At 37.4% G+C, this 24,402-nt stretch overlaps 1 protein-coding gene across 2 annotated transcripts; it reads left to right on the top strand.

Moving 5' to 3' along the window:
- The first annotated feature begins 1,601 nt into the window (after window positions 1-1,601).
- LOC131063856 (uncharacterized) lies at window positions 1,602-14,991 on the top strand. Of its 2 annotated transcripts, none has more exons than XM_057997812.2 (8): window positions 1,602-1,797; window positions 1,950-7,620; window positions 7,713-8,023; window positions 8,124-8,271; window positions 11,082-11,289; window positions 11,386-11,724; window positions 11,897-12,591; window positions 13,783-14,991. In XM_057997812.2, exons 2-8 carry the CDS (start codon window positions 2,212-2,214, stop codon window positions 14,563-14,565), a joined length of 7,893 nt encoding a protein of 2,630 aa, XP_057853795.2. In that variant the 5' UTR covers window positions 1,602-1,797; window positions 1,950-2,211; the 3' UTR covers window positions 14,566-14,991. The 2 variants fall into 2 exon arrangements, with proteins under 2 accessions (XP_057853795.2, XP_057853794.2); XM_057997811.2 differs by having other exon boundaries at window positions 1,944-7,620.
- Window positions 14,992-24,402: the final 9,411 nt, after the last annotated feature.

The raw sequence follows: 24,402 nt of genomic DNA, 5'->3' as shown, positions 1-24,402 counted from the left end.
CATGCAAAACAAGAAACTTAACATTCTTAATTTGCTCTTTCAACCCAAATTCTAGAGAGGCAAGTAGACAAAAAGGAAAGGATACATAATGTTTATGAAAAAAATAGTTAAGTAAAAATAAAATGGATGCTATAGGCAACAGTAAAGCAACTGCCAAGAGTGAAATAATACATCAATACCTTATTTGTTTGAAGTTTTGTCATATCCACTAGAAGAAAATTTAACAAGCTTGCTTCTTTCCTTACCCTTTAAGAACATTTTATGGCTTTGTCAGAGGCTTTTTTGCCTTTGAAAATCTCCATGCCATTGATAGATAAGCCTATGATATTAGCAATGAGCTCTTCGGTGATGGCTAATACCTTCCCATCAACTGTGAGAGTGCGATCTTTCCAACCTCACAAAAATCTTCATCATTTCAGGGTCACACCCATGTAATTTCTCCAAGTAAGGGGTGACACTCGTACCATCTAGAATCTTCGAAATCATTCCTTTTCTTTTAATACTCTCACAAGAGAAGGGCTCAATTATGCTCCTATAGCCACCCATGGCAATCACCAAAGACAAAACTAGGAAAGTGAGGAGATAAATGCAACCCCACCAATGAAAGCCAGGAGAAGAGCCCAAAACAACACCCATAATCCATTTGAAGTGTACCTCAGCCATCATATCCTTCGTTGATATTTCCAATGCTTCCTTGTTGCTCATCATTATTAATGATGGATTTAATGTTAAGGGGCGAGGGCTCATAATTATACCAAAAGTGAGCTAAATCACTAGAGATCCCCACATCTGTAAACTCATCAACAAGGCCATTTCCCTCCCTATAATTATGTGAGACATAAAAACCCTCTAAGGTGTTAGGGATAACCAAGGAGTCCTTGATAAAGGTTTTGATAGACCAACTAGAGTATTTCCATGTTTGACACAATTTATAATGTTTAGAGAGTCCCCTTCTAACTAAAAAATGCTAAAACCTTGAGAAAAAGCCAATTTCAAGTTGTGATAGGTTGTTGCTGCTTCAGCTAAGTGGTTAGTCTAGATACCCAAAGGGAGTGCCACTGTTTAAATGAACCTCCTATTAAAATCTCTCAACAATCCCCCACTATCAACAAAACTTTAGTTGTTATAACTCTTCTTTAGAATTTTGTTTCAACTTTATTGTGTTTATAAAAACATATATGTCACGAAACTTTTAGACAATATTAAAAAGGATTATGAATGGTTAAACTTAATAAAGACAATTACTAAAATCACATATTCAATTGTACATACCATTTTAATTAAACAATCATAATCGAAATCAATATTAATATCACCATCATCATTATCACCATTATCATCACCATCATCATCATGAAAGAATTTATTATACAATTAGAAAAAAATAAGTAAAAACACAAGCACACCAAAGATTGATAGGGAACCTAATTCCAAGAGGATAATCAATACTTTTGCAATGTTGAGCACGACCCCTAGACAATAGAGAAGGGGAAGCGAACTCTTCTCCTTTCTAATAAAACTTCGAAAATACAAAAAATCACTTTCAATATATATATTTATTTTATTTTTTGTATTTTTTTCTATTTTGTTGGGTTTCTTATGATTACTTCCAAACCCTTGAGTTGAAGACTTTCTTCATTCCATGGCTGCCAAGCTCTAATTAGGGCGGCCATTTCTCAGAACATACAACTCACAATTAAACAAATTTTCTTTAAACCCAAACTATACTTAACGCCTTTCATTTACAGTCGCTGGTAGATCGGCAAAGCTAGAGCAGTAAACGGCGTTGGATTTGAGGTAAGCAAAACTTAACCCCTCAAAAATGTCATAGACGTCATTGTGTGTTCATGCCCAAAGATTGTTTTGTTACTTGGGGCGTTTTATTTTGAAGTTGTTTTTGGTAATTGTTGTATTTGGTTTTAATTTGTTTACTGGATCGGAAGACCTAGGGTATTTTTTCATTTTTCTGAAGATCGTCATCGGAGGGCAGCTTAACTTCTCCGTCTAGGGTTTGCTTTGCTAGAGAGCTGCGGGAAAATTTGAAATTTTAGGGTTTTGAAGGAATCCGAATCATCTAGGGTTTTGGGTTTGAAGGCTGGTCCGGGGGACCAGCCTCGTCTGTGCTGATGCAGTGGGGAAGATCAGCTGAAGATAGAGAGAAACAGAAGCAGAGGCAGAAGGACAGAGTTAAGGTTAGGGTTAGGGTTTGCCATGGGGAGTTCGGGCATCGGGAACAAGTTTGTGTCGGTGAATCTGAATAAATCGTATGGCCAGCAGGGCGGTTCGGGGATGGGGCATCCCGGAGGTGGGCGATCGAGGCCGGGCGGGGGGCATGGAGGAATGCTGGTTCTGTCGAGGCCTAGAACGACTCAGGGGGCTGCAGGGCCTAAGGGTTCCAAGCTTGCAGTTCCGCCCCCCTTGAATTTGCCGTCTCTGCGTAGAGAGCACGGGGGTACCGATTCAGTTGCTCAGACAGGGGTGGTGACAACAAGCACAGCACCGGTTGGTTGGATTAAACCGGTTATGCCTGCAAATGCTAGTGATGGAGAGCAGGTTGCAGATGGATTGGCTGGGAAATCTGCTGCACCAAGTTCTGGTTCTACATGGGGAACAAGCCCTGCATCAGCTGCCAAGCCAGCGGTTCCACCTGGAAATGCAATAGGGTCTTCTGCCGATTCAGTGGTTAGACCGGGTGTTTACACACCTCCAGCTGCACGAGCAAAAAGTAGTGGGCCGGGAACGGTGTCCACTCAGGCACCTGCCCTCCCTGTGATGCTCAGGGGTGAAGATTTCCCATCTCTGCAAGCATCTGTACCACATGTAACCATTCCTCAGCAGAAACAGAGGGATGCACAACAGAAGCAAAGGAGGAATCAGGAAGATTTGAAAGAGCAAAAGATCAAGCTTCAGCAGCTTTCACAACAAGGAGTTCAGGATGGGATATTAGCGCAACAGCAGCAGGAAGGTCCCCAAGAAGTTCCCGAGAACCAGGCTTCACCTCCACCAATGCGCCCTCAGATGAGGTCTAAACAGCATAGTTCTTCTGAAGAAAATTTGCATTATCGGGGCAATGACAGATCTAGGGGGTTGCCTGGGCATCATTTACAGAAGCCGGAAGGTTATTCCTCTGGACCTCCACCACTTGTTAGGCTCGATCATACATCTAATTGGGCAGATGATGAACGTGACACTGGGAGGAGTGAGCGAGACTTTGCAAAGAACGACTTTCACAACAATGATGACATGGGATATGGGCTTGGATCATTTCAGAAAAATGGCTCTTTTCTGGGGCCGGGCCCTGTTAGGGAGGGTCGTGATGCTACTGCCTTTTCACATTATGACAAAGGTACCTTTTCACATTATGACAAAGGTACTTTTCGAGCTGATTCTAATGGCAGGGAAGTGTGGCAAGGTGGAAATGATAGGGACATGAGCTTCAGGAGAAGTTCTTCTTTTCGAAAAGAAGGGAGCTTTAGCAATGACATGGGGTTTGATAGGGAGAGGGGCTTCTCGAGGTCTGCAACTTTCAGCAGAGAAAACACAATCGACAGAAACCATGATGTAGAAATGAAGTTAATGAGAGGCCCTTATGGTAGGATTAATGGACAAAGCTGGGAGTTAGATAATGCTCGAGAAAATTTAATAGTCAGGGATTCTATTGGAAAAGACAATGGTAGTTGGGATTCAGGTTTTAGAGACAATTTTAGCAGAGATGGAGGGTACAGTCAGGATAGACAGGTTGGAAACCATGGAAGGGATGGTTTTCTTCGGAAAGGTGGTGAGCAAAACTTTGCAGCTGGCAGGTATGGAGATACCTTTGGCAGAAATAGAAGTTTTCAAAATGATGCACCACAAAATAATTCATGGAACAGAGTTTCATTTTCTACAGGAAGCAGAGGGATGCCTGTTAATGACCCTATCTTGAATTTTGGGCGTGATAAGCGCTCTTTTACCAGCTATGGTAAACCCTATTCAGAGGACCCCTTTATGAAAGATTTTGGCAATATTACAGGATTTGATCTAAGAGATCCCTTTGTTGGGGGTTTTGGCACAGAAATTAAGGTTTCCAGGAAGAGAAAAGATGATTCGAAACAAACTGATTTCTATGACCCAATCCGAGCATCCTTTGAAGCTGAGCTTGAGAGGGTTCAAAAGATGCAGGAGCAGGAGAGGCAAAGGATGATTGAGGAACAAGAAAGAGCTCAGGAGCTTGCTCGGAAAGAAGAAGAAGAGAGGCAACGCCAAGCTAGAGAAGAAGAAGAGCGTCAAAGGAGGCTTGAAGAAGAGGCCAGGGAAGCTGCTTGGAGGGAGGAACAACAAGCATTGGAGGCTGCTAGAAGATTAGAGGAAGAGAGGAGAGCTAGGGAAGAGGAGAAGAGAAGAATTATTACGGAGGAGGAGAGAAGAAAAGAAGCTGCTAAACGCAAGTTGCTTGAGTTGGAGGAAAGAATTGCAAAGAGGCAGGCAGAAAGTAAAAAAGAAGACGTGCCAACTACTGATGATGGAAGACTTCCCATTGTGAGATCTGTGAAGGATAGAGATATCCGGAGGGTAGATACAGGAGAGTGGGAAGATGAAGAAAGAAAAATTGATCGCATCACAAGCTCTGCATCTTCAGAGAGTTCAAATATGAGTAGATCTTTTGACACAGGGTTGCGGGCTCAAGTTTTACGGGATGCAAACTCATTGGCTTCTGATAGGATAAAGCCTTCAAATTCTTGGAGAAGAGAGCCCACTGAAAATGGAAATGGTTCACATTTTGTTTCTCAAATTATTTCTGTGGATCAGAATAACAGTTACCAGAGCTCAAATTGGGAATCATTGAATGGTGGAAGAGGACTTCCTCGCAGAAATTTATTTGAAGGTTCCAGGACCTGTTCAGCTAAGGGTCTTCCCAAAACGGAGAGGTCAGAAATGATGCTGGTAAATGATCACATGCCTTTTCGAAATGATCAGAGAAGATCTAATACAGATAGTGAAGTCTATGAGAATACAACTGATGGGTATGCTGACATCACATGGGAGCAGGAGAAATCAGATTCATGGCGAGGTCGAGATCGTATTCGGATTTCAGCTGCTGTTTCTTACACACACAGCTCTGAAGCAGATGCATTTACTGTAGGACGGTCACGCCATTTTAGACAACCACGAGTTCTTCCTCCTCCCTCTGTGACAGCCCTGCAAAAGGGTTTATTTAAGAATGGAGCTGAGAAACCTCTGTCATCTCCACTATTGGAAGAGGAGACTCAAAGAGGTTTTTCATCCTATGATATAGAAAGCAATGTGGAATTGAGTTTGGAACAAGATGGTGCAGTAAATAATGAACCATTGGAGGTGCAGGTATCACAGGATGAGCACGGCTCTGGAGATCAGCAAGGATTAAAGAATATGATACGATCTGATTCACAATCTCTTCCATCTGTTTCTAGTCTGCCTGGCTCTCCAGCCCATGTTTCACATGATACCTTGGAAGAGACAGGAATTCCAATGTATCGGCAAAATGAAGAAGAGACGCCAGCATTGTCTAATCTGGATGATACATTGGGCAATGTTATATCTGCTGAAATATTGAAGACAGACAAGTGTAATGAATATGTATCCTCCCCATCAAAATCTGTTGGGCAAGAAATACATGAATGGGTTTTTAAGGATGAAGATGACTTTTCTGTGGAAGAGGAGTATGAAGAAGAGCACTTGGATGAGGAAGAGAATGGGATATTTGAGGAAGAGGAAGAAAATCAAGAGAAAACATATGATTATGATAATTTGCATGTGGAACAACAGAAAACAGAGCTCAAGAATAATCATTTTCTTTTTAATGATATAGTTGAAATGGAAGAGCCTGTTCTCAATAGTTTAGAAGGGAGATCTGTGCAGGATGGAAATGCAGATGCAATTGAGTTAGAAGGAAAACCTGATAGGAGTGAGCATCAGGAATCCTCACTTAAAGCTCAAAACTCAGTGGTGGTGGCAGAAGACAACAAACATGAAATGCAGGAGTTTAAAGCACCTGGGGGACAGTTGGAGGGCTCAGCTGATGGCAAAGAGGGCTCTGACAAAGTGCAGCCACCATTGGTGCAGCAGCCTAGTATTCAGCAAGCTATAATGGAAGGGAAATCTGGGTTAGCCTCTTCGGAATCTTTACAAGTACAGTCAGATATTGAGAGTTCCCTGCAGTGTCTGGTTCAGCCAACACAGAAATCGTTTTCAACTCCTGTGCCCTTCGCCCAGTCAAACATATCATCAACCACTACTTCTCTAAGTTCATCAATATTGAATCCAATTTCTGCTCTCCCCAGTCAGACAGAGTTACCCTTCAAATTGCAGTTTGGATTTTTTCCTGGGACTTCAATTATACCAGCTACAGTTCCTGCAATTCAAATTGGATCCATACAAATGCCTCTGCATTTACATCCTCCGGTTTCTCCATCACTGACACAAATCCCTCCCCCACAACCTCCTATGTTCCAGTTTGGCCAACTTAGTTACCCAGCTCCAATATCGCAAGGGCGTCTAACATTGTCTCAGCCGCCTATGTCTTATGTTCATCGCAGTGTTTCAGCACATTATTCCTTGGGGCAACCCGTGACACCATTGTCTGCTCAACATATTCTAGATTCTACAATTCAAATTCAGGCAGACTCTATAACAACAGGCTTGAGATCACCACTTGCAAATCAACGTGCTCCTGCAGAAGAGAAACCTTCACAAGAAAACAGATGCAATATGGATAATGATTGTTTTGTATCAAATAAAACTTTTAAATCTGTTTCAACTGTAAAATCTCATGCTGGACAATATCATAGCACTTCTGCCATGGCCGTTGACAACCAACACATAAAATCTTCTAAATATGCATCTGAAATTGAAATTCCAGTTGTTAACAAAATTTACAAGCCTTTTGCTAATGTTCCAGAGCAGGCTCAAAATGAAGGTAGTTCGGTACAATCCTCTTCTGGTGGATTGCAGACAGGTGGTCGAGGCAGGGGAAATAGAACAATGTATGGAGGGAGGGCAAATGGAGTAAGAGCATCGACAAATACAGCAGAGGGTTTGTGGTCTGCTCCAGATGCCAGAAGGCCCCACAAACAAGGCCGTAGGAATATCCAAAGAAATGAATTCCGAGTGACTGTTGATAGAAGACATCCTGAAGTAACGGATTCCAATGACCTTGCCAGAAAAGAAGACAAGCCCCGAAGTTCTGTACGGTCTGACTCTGTGAGTGGTTCAATGGATCGGGGGGCTAAGAAGGATCTGGGGATCAGTGCCGAGAAGATGATGAAGTCAGAAATTGGTTCAAAGACAGGCTATGGGACTAGTTTTCCCTCTGTTCACTATGAAGACAAAGCAGAGAGAATGCCAGGTGGCAAATTACCTCAGAGAAGTGGGTTACAAATGCCAGTGGTGACAGGTTCTCGTTCAACTGAGGGAATCCTTAAAAGAAATGAAAAATCTGAAGTGGCAGATGATGTTCCTTTACAAAGTGGCATTGTACAAATTTTTAAACAACCTGGCATCGAGACTCCAAGTGATGAGGATGATTTCATCGAGGTAAAGACTAGACGTCAGATACGTGAACAAAGAGATAAGGAAATGAAAGCTAAATCAAAGGACTTGAAGGTAAGTGATGCAGCTAGTTGTATTGATCTTTTCCTTTCTCTTCACGACTTTTATGTCTTTCAGTTTCATGATTATTTCTCATCTTAATGAAGCCAAAGGATCAAGCTGCTCGGAGGTATAGAGCTCCTCCCAAATCAACCTCCCAAGTGGATGGGATTTTAGCAATTTCTCATAGAGGTGCTACATCGTCAGGAGGAGAAAAGCGAAATTCTATGATGCCCTCTGCAGTTATGGTAGATAGTGCCCAAACTGATGGGAGGAACCTGCCCACTGCTGGTTCATCTACTGCTGGTTCATCTACTGCTCTTCTTGCATCTGCAGGACCCCCTCAGCAGCTGGCCCCTATTGGTACACCAGCAGGGAATACTGAGGGATCTAATGATAAAAGATCAATATCTTTAAAGTCAGTGAAAATGTTTTCTATATTAGAGCATATCTTTCAGTTTTATGTTAACTCAGGAATCAAATAAAGTAATAAAATTCTATGATTTTTTTGTTTGCAGGCCTATTCAGACAAATTCCATGCCTTCTATTTCACACGTTGACATGGATGTGGGAAAGGGTTTGAGATTTGAGAATCAGAGCCCAGGACAGGAAGGTATCAGTAGCACAGGCGTGGGAGCATGGGGTAGCGCAAGGAACAGCCAGCAGGTTTTTTTTCTCCTTGATGAAATTGCTAGCTTGGCCTTTCAGATACTTAAGTTGTTTTAGATATTCTTTATCTTGGTCATTGCATAGGTTGTTAGATGCTATGATGTATTATTTTAACCATTGTTTAAGAAAAAAAAGCACCATGTAGTTTGGCTCTCTACAAATTAGGAATAATTTCAAATATGATAAAATAGGAGAGAAGATCTGAAATTCAGCTTTTTTCATTTGGTTGAAGTTTTGGTATTTCAACTCTATAGACACTTGAAGGCTAGAAAACTATGAGAAAGTTAGTTTAAATTTGACTTTTGACTTTTTCCTATTGTTATTTCTCTCAGCCATGATTTCACTGTGGTAGTAAAAAGTTGGCAGTATTATTTAACCTGCTTGGTTCTGACAAACAAGATTTTATGCTTGGAGGGCAGATGCCTTTATGGGGACCGTACTAATTCTCTAGCCAGGACAGCAGTTGAATAGCCTAACAAGCTTTAGAACTTGATTGTTAAGCTTGAGATATCAATCAGTAATTAAGATTTCTTTCTAAAAAGATGTGCATCTTATTAGATTATGGTAATTGGCAACCACTGGTTCTCTTGGTTTCGAAGATGGCAATTTTTTTGCCATATGTAGGGAAAAATGAAGACTTAATAGAAAAACACAATTGAACTATAAAGAATCCACTCGAGAGTTCTGAGACTCGCTTGAACTCGCCTAGACTCGGTGAGTCTTGAGTCAAGTCACCCTCGGCGAGTTCTGGGGGCTCCGACTCAGACTCACCAGACTCGTTGAGTCTGAGTGAGTCCTGTTTCCTAGACTCTGTCAGACTCAATTTTTATTTATTTTTAGCTCTCAATTTAAATGCATTTTTGGTTTATGACATGCCCCCAGAATATGCATGCCCCCAGAATATACATGAAATATAACATGTAACTCCCCATCTTTGTCTTCAAGTCAGTCTCATTCTCTTCATCAGAATACATACATATAATATTACGTTTAAGTATAATGTATATATTGGCAGGATATTTGAGAGGTTTCAGATCTCTAGGATTTATGATGCAAATTCTAAGTTTTAGAAGATTTTATAAATTTTGAGACAATCAAATTTCAGTAATCAGCCTTCTTCTATAAGCATTCTCTCACTCTCTCTATTTTACTCACTTTATCTGCCCTGATCTCTAGACCTATCTTTATCCCTACCACTCTTCCTCTATCCCCTCTCTCTACCTCTCTCTATTCCACTCTCCTCTCTCCCCCAAGATTGTGGCCTACCTCTCTACCTCTCTCTCTCTCACCCTCAGATCCCTGCATAGGGTGCTACCCTTAAACTCGATTTGGTGTTGCCCCCAAACCCCCATCAAACTATAAGTCTAAGCAAGTAATAGGCCAGTGATGAATCATGATCATAAAAATCTACATAATACATATCACTTGTTGCAAATCTCTACATATTCATAGTTCAAAAAAATATATGGCTACTACATCATCCATGACCTATCTTAGATGCCTTCGTAGGAGGCATGCAGGCTCCTCTGAGCCATAGACTTCTTGTTATTGTTTTGATATTTGTTTGGAACATTTCATGTCATGGATTTCATATTCCATGAGTTTTGTTTACATTTGACGATATTTATATATCTAGGTGTGCTATTTCCTTCAACTACAATTTGCGTTTATACTTATGTGATCAATTTATACTTGTGTATGTGATCAAATTAGCTTCTATTTGATGATTTTATTGTCTTTAAGGTTTATTTAATAAAGGGTGCATGACACAAGTTTTAAATCTTTAAAAATCTCTAAATTTCTTGGGTTTTTCACTTGCCGAGTCTTTGCCGAGTTTTTTTGCTGAGTCCCGAGTCTCGAGTCCCAAGTCACCTTTGTCGAGTCTGAGTCTTGCTTCCATGGTGCACTCATGTGGTATTGCACCAAAGCTATAGACGTCAAGGCAGCAGCTTACATCATTCATAATGATCCATGCCTTAAAGCACATGACATGTATTTACTTGTGTACCCAACATCGTCTACAGGCAAGAGTAATTTATTTATTTTATCTTTGAAAGGGAGAAAACATCAAGTGTTGAACATGATGTAGAATTCATGCCACAATATCCACTTATTTGCAGTGTAAACATTTTACGTGTATTAATGAACAACACAGTAGCCGCTGTTTTTTTGGGTTTTCCAACTCTTTCATTAAATCTTTTAGCTGGGCTCTAGGGGATGCCCTGGTGTTCTTGGGACAGTTAAGAGACGTCTTGACTCTCGTTGGCTGTCCTGAGACATCAGGGCATCCCCCAAAAGAGCACAAAAATAGGAAGCGTCTTGCCCCTGAAAGATCTGAGATACGATCTTGTTTCCTCAGGTCATTTTCCTCATGGACCCCCATTGGCAACATAGCTTTATAATAGGGAAGGAAACAGAGTCTCATTTTTAGCAGCACTTACCTCTGGCAACCACCTTCTTGTTATCTGTCTGCAGGGTAAATGGAATGCTCGGCAAAGGAAAGCTAACCAGATAGCATAAAATGTGTGGTATTACCATGGTTCTGTTTTCTTTTTAATTAATTAACCAGGAATTGTATTATGGATTAAAGGAGCCAATGAAGATCTTACTTATCCATTTGTTTATAGTCTAGTAGCTCACATAGTGGCAACATTAGAAACATTTTCATTTTTTGTGGGATTGTTTTATTCAATTTTACAATGGAGAATTGTTTTATTAAACAGAATAGATATTAAGTTTACATTTGATTAATTTCTTTTAATCTCCTGTAAAACTCAGTAGAATATAACATACCATCTCTTTGGCAGGTTGTGAGCTTGACACAGATTCAATTAGAAGAGGCCATGAAGCCTGCTTCCTTTGAAGCCAAACGGGCTCCTTTATTGCCTTTGGGTGATCATGGTGGCATGGCTCTGGAGTCTGGAATGTCTGTGATTTCAGTGTTAGCACAAGATAAACCTTTGTCATCAACTGTTCCTCTCAATTCGCTTCTTGCTGGTGAAAAAATACAATTTGGTGAGTAGTGCTAGATTTATCGATAGCTTTTGATATAATGCATACAGATTTTTTTGCTCAGTGTTTTCCTTAATTGTAATTGCTTTTTATTTAAAGGTGCGGTCACTTCCCCAACATTGCTACCACACAGTAGTTGCTCTATCATGCCACCTCTTTCAACTGGACTTGGACCTTCTCTGGCTTGTAGACCAGATGGATCCATGGAAAGTTCATTTTCAGCAACAGAGGGTGATTCTACGAATTTTTTTAACAAGGCAGATGACAGATGCAGGCAAATGGTGGATCCCGAGGCTGAAGCTGAGGCTGCTGCCTCAGCAGTTGCAGTTGCTGCAATTAGTAGTGATGATTCTGTAGGGAATGGTGTAGGTGGTGTCTCGATGTCTGTTGCTGAATCTAAAGTCTTTGGGAATTCAGATGTTGGTGCAGCTTCAGTAGGTACAGAGTTGTCTGCACATTCTGTATTAGAACTATAAAATTTTCTTCTAAGAAAGAATCTTGTAAGCTGGTAGCTTTTTACAAATATTTACTATCTGTTGGAAATGTTAAATTTTAAGTCTCAGCCAGCAAAGTAGTATTAACTAAATCCAGTAATTTTTTACTGAAACAGGAGTATCTATTACGCGGCCTGTGATGATTCAATCAAGGGGTGAAGACTCCATGACAGTGGCACTTCCAGCTGATCTTTCTGTGGAAACTCCATCTCCTCTTTCATTATGGCCCTCTGTAGTAAATAGGCAAAACTCTGCAGGTCCAGTTCTTTCCCATTTCCCTGGTGCACCTCCACCTTTCCCCTGTTTTGAAATGAGTCCAATGATGGGTGGCCAGATATTTGCATATGGGCAGCATGAGGAAGCAACCCCTCTATCTCAAGGCCAGAAAGCTAACACTTCTGTTGAGCAGGGTATTTCAGGTATGGGGTCAGGACCTGTTGGAGGATGGCAACAATGCCATTCGGGTGTGGACTCCTTCTACGGGGCTCCACCTTCTGGCTTTACTGGTCCATTCATTAGCCCCACAGTAGGTATCCCAGGACCTCCTCCGATGTTTGTGTATAACCATTTTCCAGCAGTTGGGCAGTTTGGGCAGGTAGGCTTCATGAGTGCTTATATTCCGTCTGGCAAACAACCAGACTGGAAACACACACCTGCATCTACTTCTGGCATTGGCCTCAGTGAAGGAGATATTAGTAGTCTTGGGATTATGTCAGGTCAACGCAATCCCAACATGCCAACTTCTGTTCAGCATATGCCTATAGTTCCATCTCTTGGCTTGTTTGATATGAATCTATCTTCCCCATTCCAGGTAACTAATGAATGCTTATTTGACTTTTCCTCTTGATTTTTTGTTTAAAAACTGTTAGTAGATTGTCCTTAAAGATCAAATGTACATTTTCTGTTGTATGTTTCATATATGAGGATGCTTAATACTTATCTTTTTAGATGTACAATTACAACAGTTTTTGGTGTGAGTTTTAGCAATAGAAAATTTGCATGGTTATACTTTAACCATTCACTTTGAATGGTCCAGCAGTTAATCATAACCATGAAGGTAGTTATGACTGAGTTCTTTCTGATAACTGTCCATTAAGCCAAGCTATAAACCTAGTACAAGTGTAAAGTAATGTGGGTAGTTCTCAAATTCTGAGCCTTTAGGTTCAAGATATCTCATTGTTTTAAGTTTGTTATCACAAGGATTTAGGTAAAATGTGTGGTTATTGGAAACTTTTATGATGCATAAAATGCAACTAAAGAACTTTAACACTGGGCTTACGATTGTTTAAAAATTAGAGCCTTGGATTTTTAATAATATTGCCCCCAGAAAACATTCTAATTTAGAAACCCATGGACACATAGGCTAGAGGCCTGGATGTATGATGAGAAGTGAACTTCAGCTGTGTAAATTAATGTCAAAGATAAAATGACTAATATTAAATTCCATAGCTGTGATTTGCATTTTTTTTTATTTTTTATTTATTTTGTACAGTTGGTGCTTTAAAAGAGAGCTAAAAAATCATGTGCAGTCTTAACGAGCTGTATTTAGAGTGCTAATTTATTAATGCCAAACTCTATTGGAAATACAAAACCAAAAGTGCTGAAACTCTGAAATGATCAGAGTGCTTAGTGATGACTATAAAATATAAATTGGCTACTGTACTGGAGGCTGTAAATAATCAAAACTTGAAACAGTTGAAAAATCTGTTAGTGATTGAGAAGGGTCCATGTATATGCCTTTTCTTGCATGAATCACTTTGTTTTGGCATTTAGGTTTATCTGTATGAAAACAGTTCTTTCTATTTCATGCAGTTACAATATTTATGGCTTAGGAAGGCTGGGTAAATACATTTTTAAGATCTTGAAATGAGTTTTGCATATTTACGATAGTCATTTTACAAAAGACTGGAAGCATGTTGTATTTGCTTGTTAATATGATTTTCTTTGTTCTTTTAAGGGGTTTAGCTACTAATACATTTTTGTATTTCTTGATGTTCAACAGTCTGCAGCAGACTTAACAATGCAGACTCAGTGGTCTCACGTTCCTGGACCTCCTACTTTTCAGACCATGCCAATGTCAGGGGCTATGGTTGGTCTGTCATTGCCATTGCAGCAAACAGATGGCTTATCATCACAACTGAGTCATGCATCGCACACAATGGAGTCTGTCGGTAGGTTTCACCATGTTCTTGCCTCTAAGCCAACAGGCAGTGGACCTTTCTCAACCGTTGATGCAGCTGCACAGTTTCCGGATGAACTTGGATTGGGAGACTCAGTTTCTAGTAATAATAGCTCTGTGCTGACATCACGCAATTTATCAAGTAGCCATGCTAATTACAACTCTGTACCATCAGCTAATGTTAAAGTTCCAAAAGGTAAGAGCTCATCCAGGTCTGCTCGATCTAGCAGTACTGGAAGTAGCAGCGAGAGTAGTGCTTTAGCTGTAGGAACAAATAATGTTACATCAAGTAGCCAATCTCTACATGGAAGCCGCACAGTTGGTCATCCATTTCAGTCTCAGGGCGGTTCTCCACAGGTAACATCAGGGCAGTATCCCCACCCAGTTGGTTACTCAGAGCAGAGAGGAACATCCCAGCAGCATACAGGACACAAGACAAGTGTTGCAAATGATTGGTCAGTGCAAGGCCACAGGAAAATGGGGAGTCAAGGGAGGTCCCAGATGCCAGGTGATAAAAACTTCCCAACTTTAAAAGTGAAGCGGGTTTATGTTCCGAAATCACCATCATCTGCAAACAATGTAGGTACACCCGTGACACTTCTGTAAGCTTGATAAATCACCAAGAGTTTGCATGAGCTGCCCAGGTACAAAAATGTCAGCAAGTGGATGCAGTTCTGTAACTTGATTTTACAAGGTATAGAGAAGCAGCTGCAACAGAGCTCCAACAGTTCATTTAGAAGATTCAATTTGTGAATCTTGCAGGCTCTCTAATTCAATTAATTGTTCTGGAATCAAGTTGAATTGCCATATGGGATTTGTTCGAATGGTGATCGGGTAGTACTGTGTATTGTCTCTCAGGTTGGTTGTAGTGTATTTGGCCAAAGAATCTACTCGATCCAGTAATATTCCCTTTTTTTGTCTTGTAAAAGGTTTGCCTACATTTTGTGGCTCAATTGATAGCATTTGAGGCATATTTTTATTTTTTTGTGCCTCTTTTATTTAATGGTCTACCAAGTAGGCATTATGATGTCATTGTCGCCCCGTTCTCGCAACCAAAGTTTATTTCAGCCTATGTGAGTATTTTTTTACAGAATTTTGTTCTGTATCTTTTAAAATGTTGTCAGCCTGATATTTTCGATGGTTTTTAAAAATTTACCACAAGCTTAAGAATTTTAAGAAAGATGAACACTTGAGATTTTACTGAAATATGTAATCTTTGTGAATTTAACACATATTCCCATTTATTCTTCTTTGAAAATATGTTGTCAAATTGTTGAATGGGATCTTGTTGTTGACTCTTTTATCTGAACAGTAATGCTATGGTATCATTCAGACCTTTCTGAAAATCATACTATAATTTGCATTTTTCATATTGTTCAAATTCCTTACTTTTTCAGTGCAAATCATTCTAGAAAATTGTCTGTTGAAGTATAACTGGTCACGGTTCCCTTGTTGGAGGTTGAATTTTCTGTTTATTTTCTGCCAATTTGACTTTAATGGCATTGATGTCAAACTTCTTGTTAGCTTGTGAGTAATTTGTCAGTGGTAATTACCATTGACTACTTCGATATTTCAATTGTATGTGCTTTCTCAAACATGTGGTATACACGGAAACAAAAAATGCTTAAGTTTTACAGATTGAAATCAGATTATTGTTATCGTTTTTTGTTTTGGGCTGTTACCTTCAGGCATGTAATGCTATACCCTGCACTTATTACGATATCTGATGCTTATGTTTGCCTGTGGATAATCTGTATACAAATATCATCTTGAATGTAATGATTAAATCCAGATTAATTAATTCAAAGTTCAAGAAATAGACACTGTTAATAAAATGTTTGAATACAATAAGTACCTAATATGGAGTTTCAACTACTTATTTGCACCATTAATATTTGATTTGATCAAAGGCTCAGCAAGCCAGAGAACTAGATGGCAATCTAATATTGCAACAATATTTATGTTGATTAATTCTTTGGACTGCATCCAGCTGGTATCAGCTAGAAACTAGAATTTATAGCATTTAGTAATGATACAGCTTGGGTGGCCTAAGTCAGAAACCATTCGGATTGTTATGGGTATGAGATATTTTAGATAGGTATTTTCAAAATGCATATACTGCTGGGATATCAATTGGAACAAAATGATTCTATCAGCTTTGATGTTACTATAGTAGCATCTGGAGATTGCTGCATATTTATTTTATTGTTTGTTAATGCCAGACATAGTTACCAGGAAACTCATTATAGGAATATGTACCACATCCCTGTCCCTATACCTGCAATTATGGTAACTACACTTGTAATATAATTTAGCCATCTCGTTATTCATTTATTCACATAGTCTAATTTGATCGGTGTTCCTGTCTTGCACTGCCCCAGGAAACTCCATTATAGGAATATGTACCACATCCCTGTCCCTATACCTGCAATTATGGTGACTACACTTATATATAATTTAGCCATCTCGTTATTCATTTATTCACAACCTAATTTGATTGGTGTTCCTGTCCTGCACTGTTAGCCGTACCCTCATTTCTTCTGGTAATTATGATTCCAAAACCATTTTCTTGGTTGCATTCATGTTCACTGGGAAGATATTATGCGCTAGCCTGTCTCAAAACTTAAATGTCAAGTATATTTCAGGATGTATTTGCCATTGCAAGTGATAAAAAATCAATTTGATGCATATGGTCCACAAATTGGTTTGAAGATATGCATCTTTTGTCATATACAGTTCATGGATAAAATTGTTTTGAATCCCAAGGCATTAATCTTCAATATTGTCTGTACTATCTTGAAGAAGCGTTAATGATGGATTTGCATTGACATCTCTGTGACTACTTATTTGAGATGTTAATGCTCAATAATGAGGCAGCCTCAGTAAAGGATGAGGACCCTATACCTATAACTGCATCATATGGGGACTGTATTTCTTTATAATATATTCGTAAGCTAAATTTCTTTCCTCTCACCTTGTTTTAAAATGGTGTTCCAATACATATACACCCGCACGTGTAGATGGCTGTTAATGACCATCACGTATGGATGATGAGTAGATAATCTACAGATCTTTATGTTTAAATAGTTTTCAACAGGAGAGCAAACTGTATATTATATGTTATCGGAGACCTAAACTGTATTAATGGAAGAGTTCAGATTTGCAAAAGCTGAAGATCGCTGTGCTAACTGATTACCGATTGCAAGCTTTTAATGCATATAAAATTGGCCGATCGCAAGATTTCCTGGATACTTGAAAAAGCAATGTCTTCAAGTTCTAATTTTTAGAAATTTGGGCAGACTTTGCGTAAGCTATGTACAGAAATCTTGCATCATGTAGGCAAAATGTATATTCTGTTGTCAGAGACCAAAATTATACAGTATAGGAGTTAAAAACTTTCACAACTGAAGATGGCTATGCTAATTAAGATTGGCTCAATGCGAGACCTCAAAATATATATGTTAATTTAATCGTGTTTAATACATATTAGCTATAAAATCACATATATACACATAAAATGCATAAGTATTTATATATTAACTATAAAATTATTTTTAAACTTAGATGCTTTAATCTTGCTGGCGCTCGAAATCCAGCCCTTGTTGCTGCCATATCGATGAATTCCTCCATCCCTCCCCTCCATCTTTCTCACATAGCCCCGACTGCAATCCTTTCATAATAAATTCACAAAAGCCCGTATTGAATATCATGCGAGATCATCCCTCCCTATTCCATTAGCCTTTCGGTTTCCATTGCCCACCCAGCCAGTCAATCAGCCAGAGGATTACCTTATCTCTATACATGGGAAATTTATAAGTACTCAAGCTCCACCAATTTTCAAATAGGTGCTAAAAATTTGTTTAACTTCTAATAAGGTTTATTATGTTTATGTTAATATAAACAAAATTATGTATTTATTTATATATGCTATTTATGTTCATTTATTTTGTTTATGTATATGTTTATGATAATATATACATATATACTTATGTTTGCTGCATTTTTAATGTATACTATAAAATTATATATCCTTGTTTACGTATGCATGTGTATGTACATATACAATTGTAAACGCATATATACAATTTTAATACACACAAATACGTGTCTGTATAACATTATTTATCTCTAACTCTTTTTTTTTTTTTGTTTTATTTTATTCTTTTCTTTTCATTTTTTAATTTAATTTAATTTTTTTTAATTCCTTCTTCCTTCTCTTTGTACCCTCCTTTCTAAAGGTTACTTTTGCATTCCAACTCCATCCTCTTCTTGATTATGGATTATTGAGTGTGATCCAAAACATCAATAAAAAAACATGCATAATTTAAATTGGAAACTGACACACATATAAGCAAAAAGTTAATGCCTCCTAATTTTAATTTAGTAGTTGGCGTACTAGACTTGGTGCAAGCAATCCTCATAAAACTTGCATCAAGGTTAAATTGCATTTAAACTATTGAGAGTGTTAAACAATAGAAGGCATGTAGTGTTATATTGAGCTGAAGTTGTGAAAAATACAGAGCTACTACATGAACATGTATTAGCTCAAGCAATTTAGAACTTAAAATGATTGAAACTGAGATAACACTTCTTGGAATTACAATTTTGGTTAGATTTCTTTACATAATCCTTGCTTACATGCTCTATTATCCAAATAAATTCTTACGCCATTGTACTAGTTATAAATTATGTAGACTAATGAGAGATCGAAAGTGATGACCATAAACATGAAAAGACAAAAATATCCAAGATAACTTTTTAAATTGGTAAAAGTTTGTACTAGTACCTTGTTAGAAAGACCTTTGCCGCAAATAAAATAAGGGAATCACTTCTATCACAACTACATTAACTTGTAGCATGTGGCGGAGCAATATAAGATTGTGTACAAGGGATGCATGATTTTGGGGTTGAAACATTTAAAAAGGTTTAGCTTACCACCAAGGATACCACACTATTTTAAGTTTATTACATGACTTGTATTTTATTTAATTTTATTTAATCTTATTTTTGAGATTGATATTCACCATTAATTTGTTCATTTCCCGTTTAGGATTAGATACATAATGTGTGCAAGTAGTCTAGGTTGTACAAATTATGGAAATGAACCTATAAATTTTAAATTTTAAATTCAAATTTATGGGTCAACCTAACTCTTATAAGTATTTATAATGTGCTAACTTGAAGTGTGAAACATTTCACTTGTCACGTTTGGAGTAGTATTCAAGGACTAACCCTAGTGCATTTTTACACATCTTGATAGAGTACTAAGAGATCAAAGAAGTTAATATATACCATTATTACTATATTAAATCATCTAGGGTATTTATGCATTATTGCCTATTATCTTTGATCCTTGTTCATAATTATGGAAATGGTCCATTCAAGGGTTTGACCAAAGGAAAATAATTCTTGTTTAGCATATTCTTAAAAGGTTTTGCAGATCATTCAATCAAACATAACAACAAAAATCATTAAGGTGATCCAAGAAGCAAACATCAAATCTTTAATAAAGATCGTATCCATACACCAAAGTTTAGATCCATAGGCTTAGATCAAATCCACAATTTGCACATCAATTCCACAATCACAAAAATGGCCAAGATAGGCAAGCACCAAGTTTTTAGTTTCCAAAGTATTAGTCTAGTTAGTACAAATTTACTTCCATATTGATAAGTCATATTTAGACATCAATCACAACACATGCATTAGATTTCTAGTTAAGTATATTTATCTAATTTCCTGATTTATTTGGGTTCAATACTCTATCTAGCATCTTCCCCCTTTTCATTAAACCCTCTCACTATTCTACTTCCTTCCACTTTTGAGGCCCATTTTTCATTTGTTTGTGCTACATCTAGACATTTCCACATTGCTAGTTTCATCTACTCCTCTTATCTTATTTTACTTCACTTAATTCCTTCCCTTCCAAATTCTGAGTTCCATTCCTTCCTCTCACTCTGTTGGTGTTCCATGTTTCATTTTGCATTCCGCCATGGTCTACCATCCCTCTAGTGTCATCTCCTTGTCTTTTTTTCCTTCCTCTTAGCACCCTATCCATTTTCCCTAACGTCCCTACCACTACCATTCCTGCACTCATTGAAAAAATTGACAAAGTTAATTCATATGCCTAGTGGGTTGTATCCTATTTCTTTTTCTTTAGCTTATTGCACTCCTTTTGCATACGAGACCGTGACATCTCCAATAATAATAAGTTTTTTGGCACCTTGATTGGAGTTGTAGAATGACAAAGGTGACCCTAATACTCATATTAAACCTTTTAATTTTGAATGATTAGATTATTGCTTACTGTTGGTTAACAGATTTGTCCTTCTTAAATACCTTTCAAAAATGACTCACAAATGCCCAAATTGAAAGACGAAAAAATAACCAACAATTGAGTCACTTGTAATGGAAATTGCAAGTGCTCTCTGAATTTTGATATGAAGGTACAATTCCCTTCGTTGGATAAAATGTATATTTTCTGAATAAGCTTTTAACCAGAAAGCAATAAAGACAAACTAACATCTACCCATAACCATGAAAGTAGATGTGAAAAATTGATTTAAAATGAAGTGAACGTAGATAAGTAAAACACAGTTTAATTACCCACCCACGAAAATACCCTTTCCAATAGAATCAAAATGCCCTAGACTTTGATCGAGTCTCTCTCACGCCTCAAAGGACAAGGGGGATTAGAATGCCCAGGCAAAGAGCTAACAACAAATTTCTTTCCAATATACAAGTTAAAACTGAAATCAAAGTTTCAAAATCAAATGCATATACACAACTTGATATAATAGAAAAAGGCAATGAAAGACAATCACAAAAGAAACAAAGCTCATGGTAATTAAGAGAAAATATTGATAGATGCATAGATCAAAAAAATCTTCTTTATTTCATCAATGCCAAAATGTGGGCTCACAGACTCCACACCACTGTAAAATAAAACTATGCAGTCCAGAAAACTATGCTACCCTCTTTCTTTTTACAATAGAAAAAAAAGAATCCTTACAACAGAAAAAAAATAAAATCCTCAACTCTTTCTTTTTATTACATATATATAGCCTCCTTTTTTTTAAGAGACTTTCATTATAAATAACTGATTTTTGATAAAGGGAATAAAATTCACATCCCCATAATCGCTGCCCTCAAACATAATTTAAAACATCTTAAAATGTTTAAAAATATTATACATAAATAAGTAAGAAAGTTTAATTTTTCTTGCAGCCACTTTTTACTAAATTCACCCTGGATTAACCGGACATCCCCGAGCCATGAAAATTTGCGAGTAGTTATGATATTTAAAATACAAATGGGTTTTTTACCATTTTTGTACAACTCGCCAAATCAGGGTACTTCCTTTGTAAATTGACCTTGCCAATCATATTGTTGCAATGAAAAAATATTAAAATAATATATCATGAGCTCGTATGGTCACAAAAAAATTTAATCTGGGAGAATTTAAGACCAAAATGTTAGGTGGGTTGTCTTTATATTTTGAAAATTTGCAACTTTGTTTTGACTGCATGTTTTGGTTGGCGGATATATGTGCAAAATTGGACTGTCAGACTGAACCGTTGAACCTTAAACCTTGAATAGTTGAAAATTGAACCTTTTTACGTTGGTTCGGAGGTTCAACGTAGAAATAAAATTCATAACTTTCAGTTGAAAAACTTCATTTCCCATGAAATTTTGACAACAGACTGAACCGTTGAACCTTGAAATTACAGATTTTGCCCAAAGTATGCTTCATTAATCACTTTTCCTTTGCATTCTCCTGCACGTTGAACGAAGGTTCAAGTTCATTCTCCGCACAAACTTTTCTGCACAAATTAGACTTGCCGCGACGAAGGCATAATACACACAAAAACTCAATGAGCCAATGAACCGATGAACTCTTGAACTAAACTCCAAGTTCAAACAAAAGGTTCAAAGACGCAAACACTTAGGCATAAAGATGCATTGGCCGAGACAAACTTAAAGAAGAAAGATGACAACTTAAGAGAATTAATTATGCTGAATTAAACACACATTATCTCGGCACAAATATACCAATGTAAGAAAAATTATGAATGCAAAAAATATGGGGTCACACTTACGATGATTTTTTTTTGGCTAAGTTATTTTCTCACACTCTCAGAGAGATTGTGTCATTCAATAGTTCTATTTATTGGCCCTTACCTCCATTCATTCTCTTAATAAGGCAACTAGAAGTTTACAAATTATTGATTTAGACTTATTTGAGTGTCCTCAAGGAACAACTAATAAAATTAATGGTCATGCCATCCAATTTCAATCTCTTTATGCTTAAATATAACATTTTCTTCCCAACAATAATTTGTAAGGAACCTTTGTCCAATGACTATTATCACCAATCAAGAATAATGTTGATCCTAAAAGTTAATTTTTAATGGATTTATATGCTTATGTCAAGAATGTAGAATAAAAAATATTTGCTTCTAATGCATTGAAATGTGTGACCTTCCATACCTTCTTTCTTTTCTAAAATTTAAAAATCCTATTAAGATTTGGCTATGGAGATAGTCACCCAAGTTCAAGGAGCATCAATCAAACCATAAAGAAACCCAAAATGAGAGAATAATTCTATTATATTAAAATATGCAAATATACAATAATGAGATATTGAATTAGATTACTCATACATACACACACATATATATATATATACGTACGTATGTACATATATGTATGCACACACACACACACACACACACACACATATATATATATATATATACACACACACACACTTGTGTGTATATATATATATATATATATTGTTGGTGTAATTAATTATTCATGTTGGATATTATTACACCTTACTTAAGTTTACTTAGGTACATGCATATCATAGTAGTTTGGGTATGAGACACTTGGGTGTTTGTGCCACATTGAGATAGTGTGTGTAGGAGAATTTTCACCTTTTATGGTGTGAACTTGTTGTTACATTTCACATTCGGTGGGTGATCCACCTCGTGTGGAATATTTTATTGTTTCTCCTACCTACCACACCTATTTCCTACCTACCCTTGTTTCTTATTGAGCCACATGTCATGTTTGTGTGCTCACATATCCATATAGCCTTGCCTATATATGTAGACTCATATTCATTGTATGTAATAACGATTGATGATCCAGTTGATCACATTTTGCATCTTGATAGAATACAATTTATTCCTATCATCTATTTTGTTCTCTTTTATTTGTGTTTTCTATTGCCTCTAGATATTGGCAAAATCTCACATGGTATTAGAGCCATTAGAGTGCCATTGGTTTGCCAATTAAGAGAAATTTAGGGCTTTATATTTTGGAGTTTTCTATTGCAAGTTATTATTGGAGCTTGTTGGGTCAAATCTAAGGTCACCATTGGATTAAGGAGGTTCAAGAAAGTCAGAATCGCCTTTTGTTTTGTTCAAATTCGACATCTGAGGCCAAATCTAGAGCCGTTTGAAGGTGGAGGGTGGTGACTTGTTCCGACAACTATCTGCAATTTTGGAGCATTTTTGGCCAAATCTGTCATTGCCATTGCGCTCAGAAGGTCCAAAAACCCCAAAATCACCTGTCTATTTGTTCAAATTGGAGATCGTCACTTTGAGGTGAAAAAAATCCCCCCTCTCGATTGCCGTACGGATTTGTAGGTTTGCTTTTTTTAAAAAAAAATTATTTTTTTATTTTTTCAGAAAATAAAAATGAAAAATTGTAATTTTTTAATTATTTGGGGGGGGTGTGGGGATTTATTTGTTTCGGTTTTAAAAGCGAAAGGAAATTTTATGGGTTTTTCAATACTCGCAGTCACTACGGGTAGTACACCGTAGCCACTGCGAGTACACCGCAGGCACCGAGGCCTCGCAATGTACCTGCGGGCCCCTCCCCGTAGGGGTTAAAAACTTAATTTTTTTTAATAATAAAAAAATAAACTTTTTTTCCTCTTTAATAAATTTTTATTAAAGTTTTTTTTTCATTTCAATTTTTTTTTTAAATGACTACCTTTTTAAATTTTTTTTCTTTATTTTTTAATATTTTTTTACGGGCATATAATAAATTGTTTTTATTTAAATTTTTAAAATCTTTTAAAAACAAAAATATCATGGAATAAGTCAAATTGGGAACACAAATATTTCTTGTCACTTCATACCTGTCTTGCAGTGCTTCCAACCGGTAGTCAAGGGGTGGGGGGGGGCGGTGGGGGCTGGATTTGCTCCTTTATATCTCTTGGCCACATCCCAATTGAAAGCATCTTTTTCTGCAGTATTCTATAGGGCTTCTTGGTGGCATCATTTTCATGTTTCTAGATTTGCACTATCATGTTGTATGCTCTTGCATGAGCAATGTTGTACTTGCACCATCATAAAGTGCCACACCTCTTCGTATCTTGTCATTGTTGATATATTTGATGTAATCTTCTTATACACGTAGATTAGG

Source organism: Cryptomeria japonica, chromosome 10 (assembly GCF_030272615.1).
Source record: "Cryptomeria japonica chromosome 10, Sugi_1.0, whole genome shotgun sequence".
NCBI lineage: Eukaryota > Viridiplantae > Streptophyta > Pinopsida > Cupressales > Cupressaceae > Cryptomeria > Cryptomeria japonica.
The sequence above is the reverse complement of the archived record's forward strand: the minus strand, read 5'-3'. Positions and strand labels throughout refer to the sequence as shown.

Bases quoted from the DNA above. Each gene is read 5' to 3' on its own strand.
- LOC131063856 (XM_057997812.2), top strand. From the start codon at position 2,212: ATGGGGAGTTCGGGCATCGGGAACAAGTTTGTGTCGGTGAATCTGAAT. The intron at 7,621-7,712 runs GTAAGTGATGCA...ATCTTAATGAAG, and splicing joins CTAAATCAAAGGACTTGAAG to CCAAAGGATCAAGCTGCTCG. The intron at 8,272-11,081 runs GTTTTTTTTCTC...TCTCTTTGGCAG, and splicing joins GCGCAAGGAACAGCCAGCAG to GTTGTGAGCTTGACACAGAT.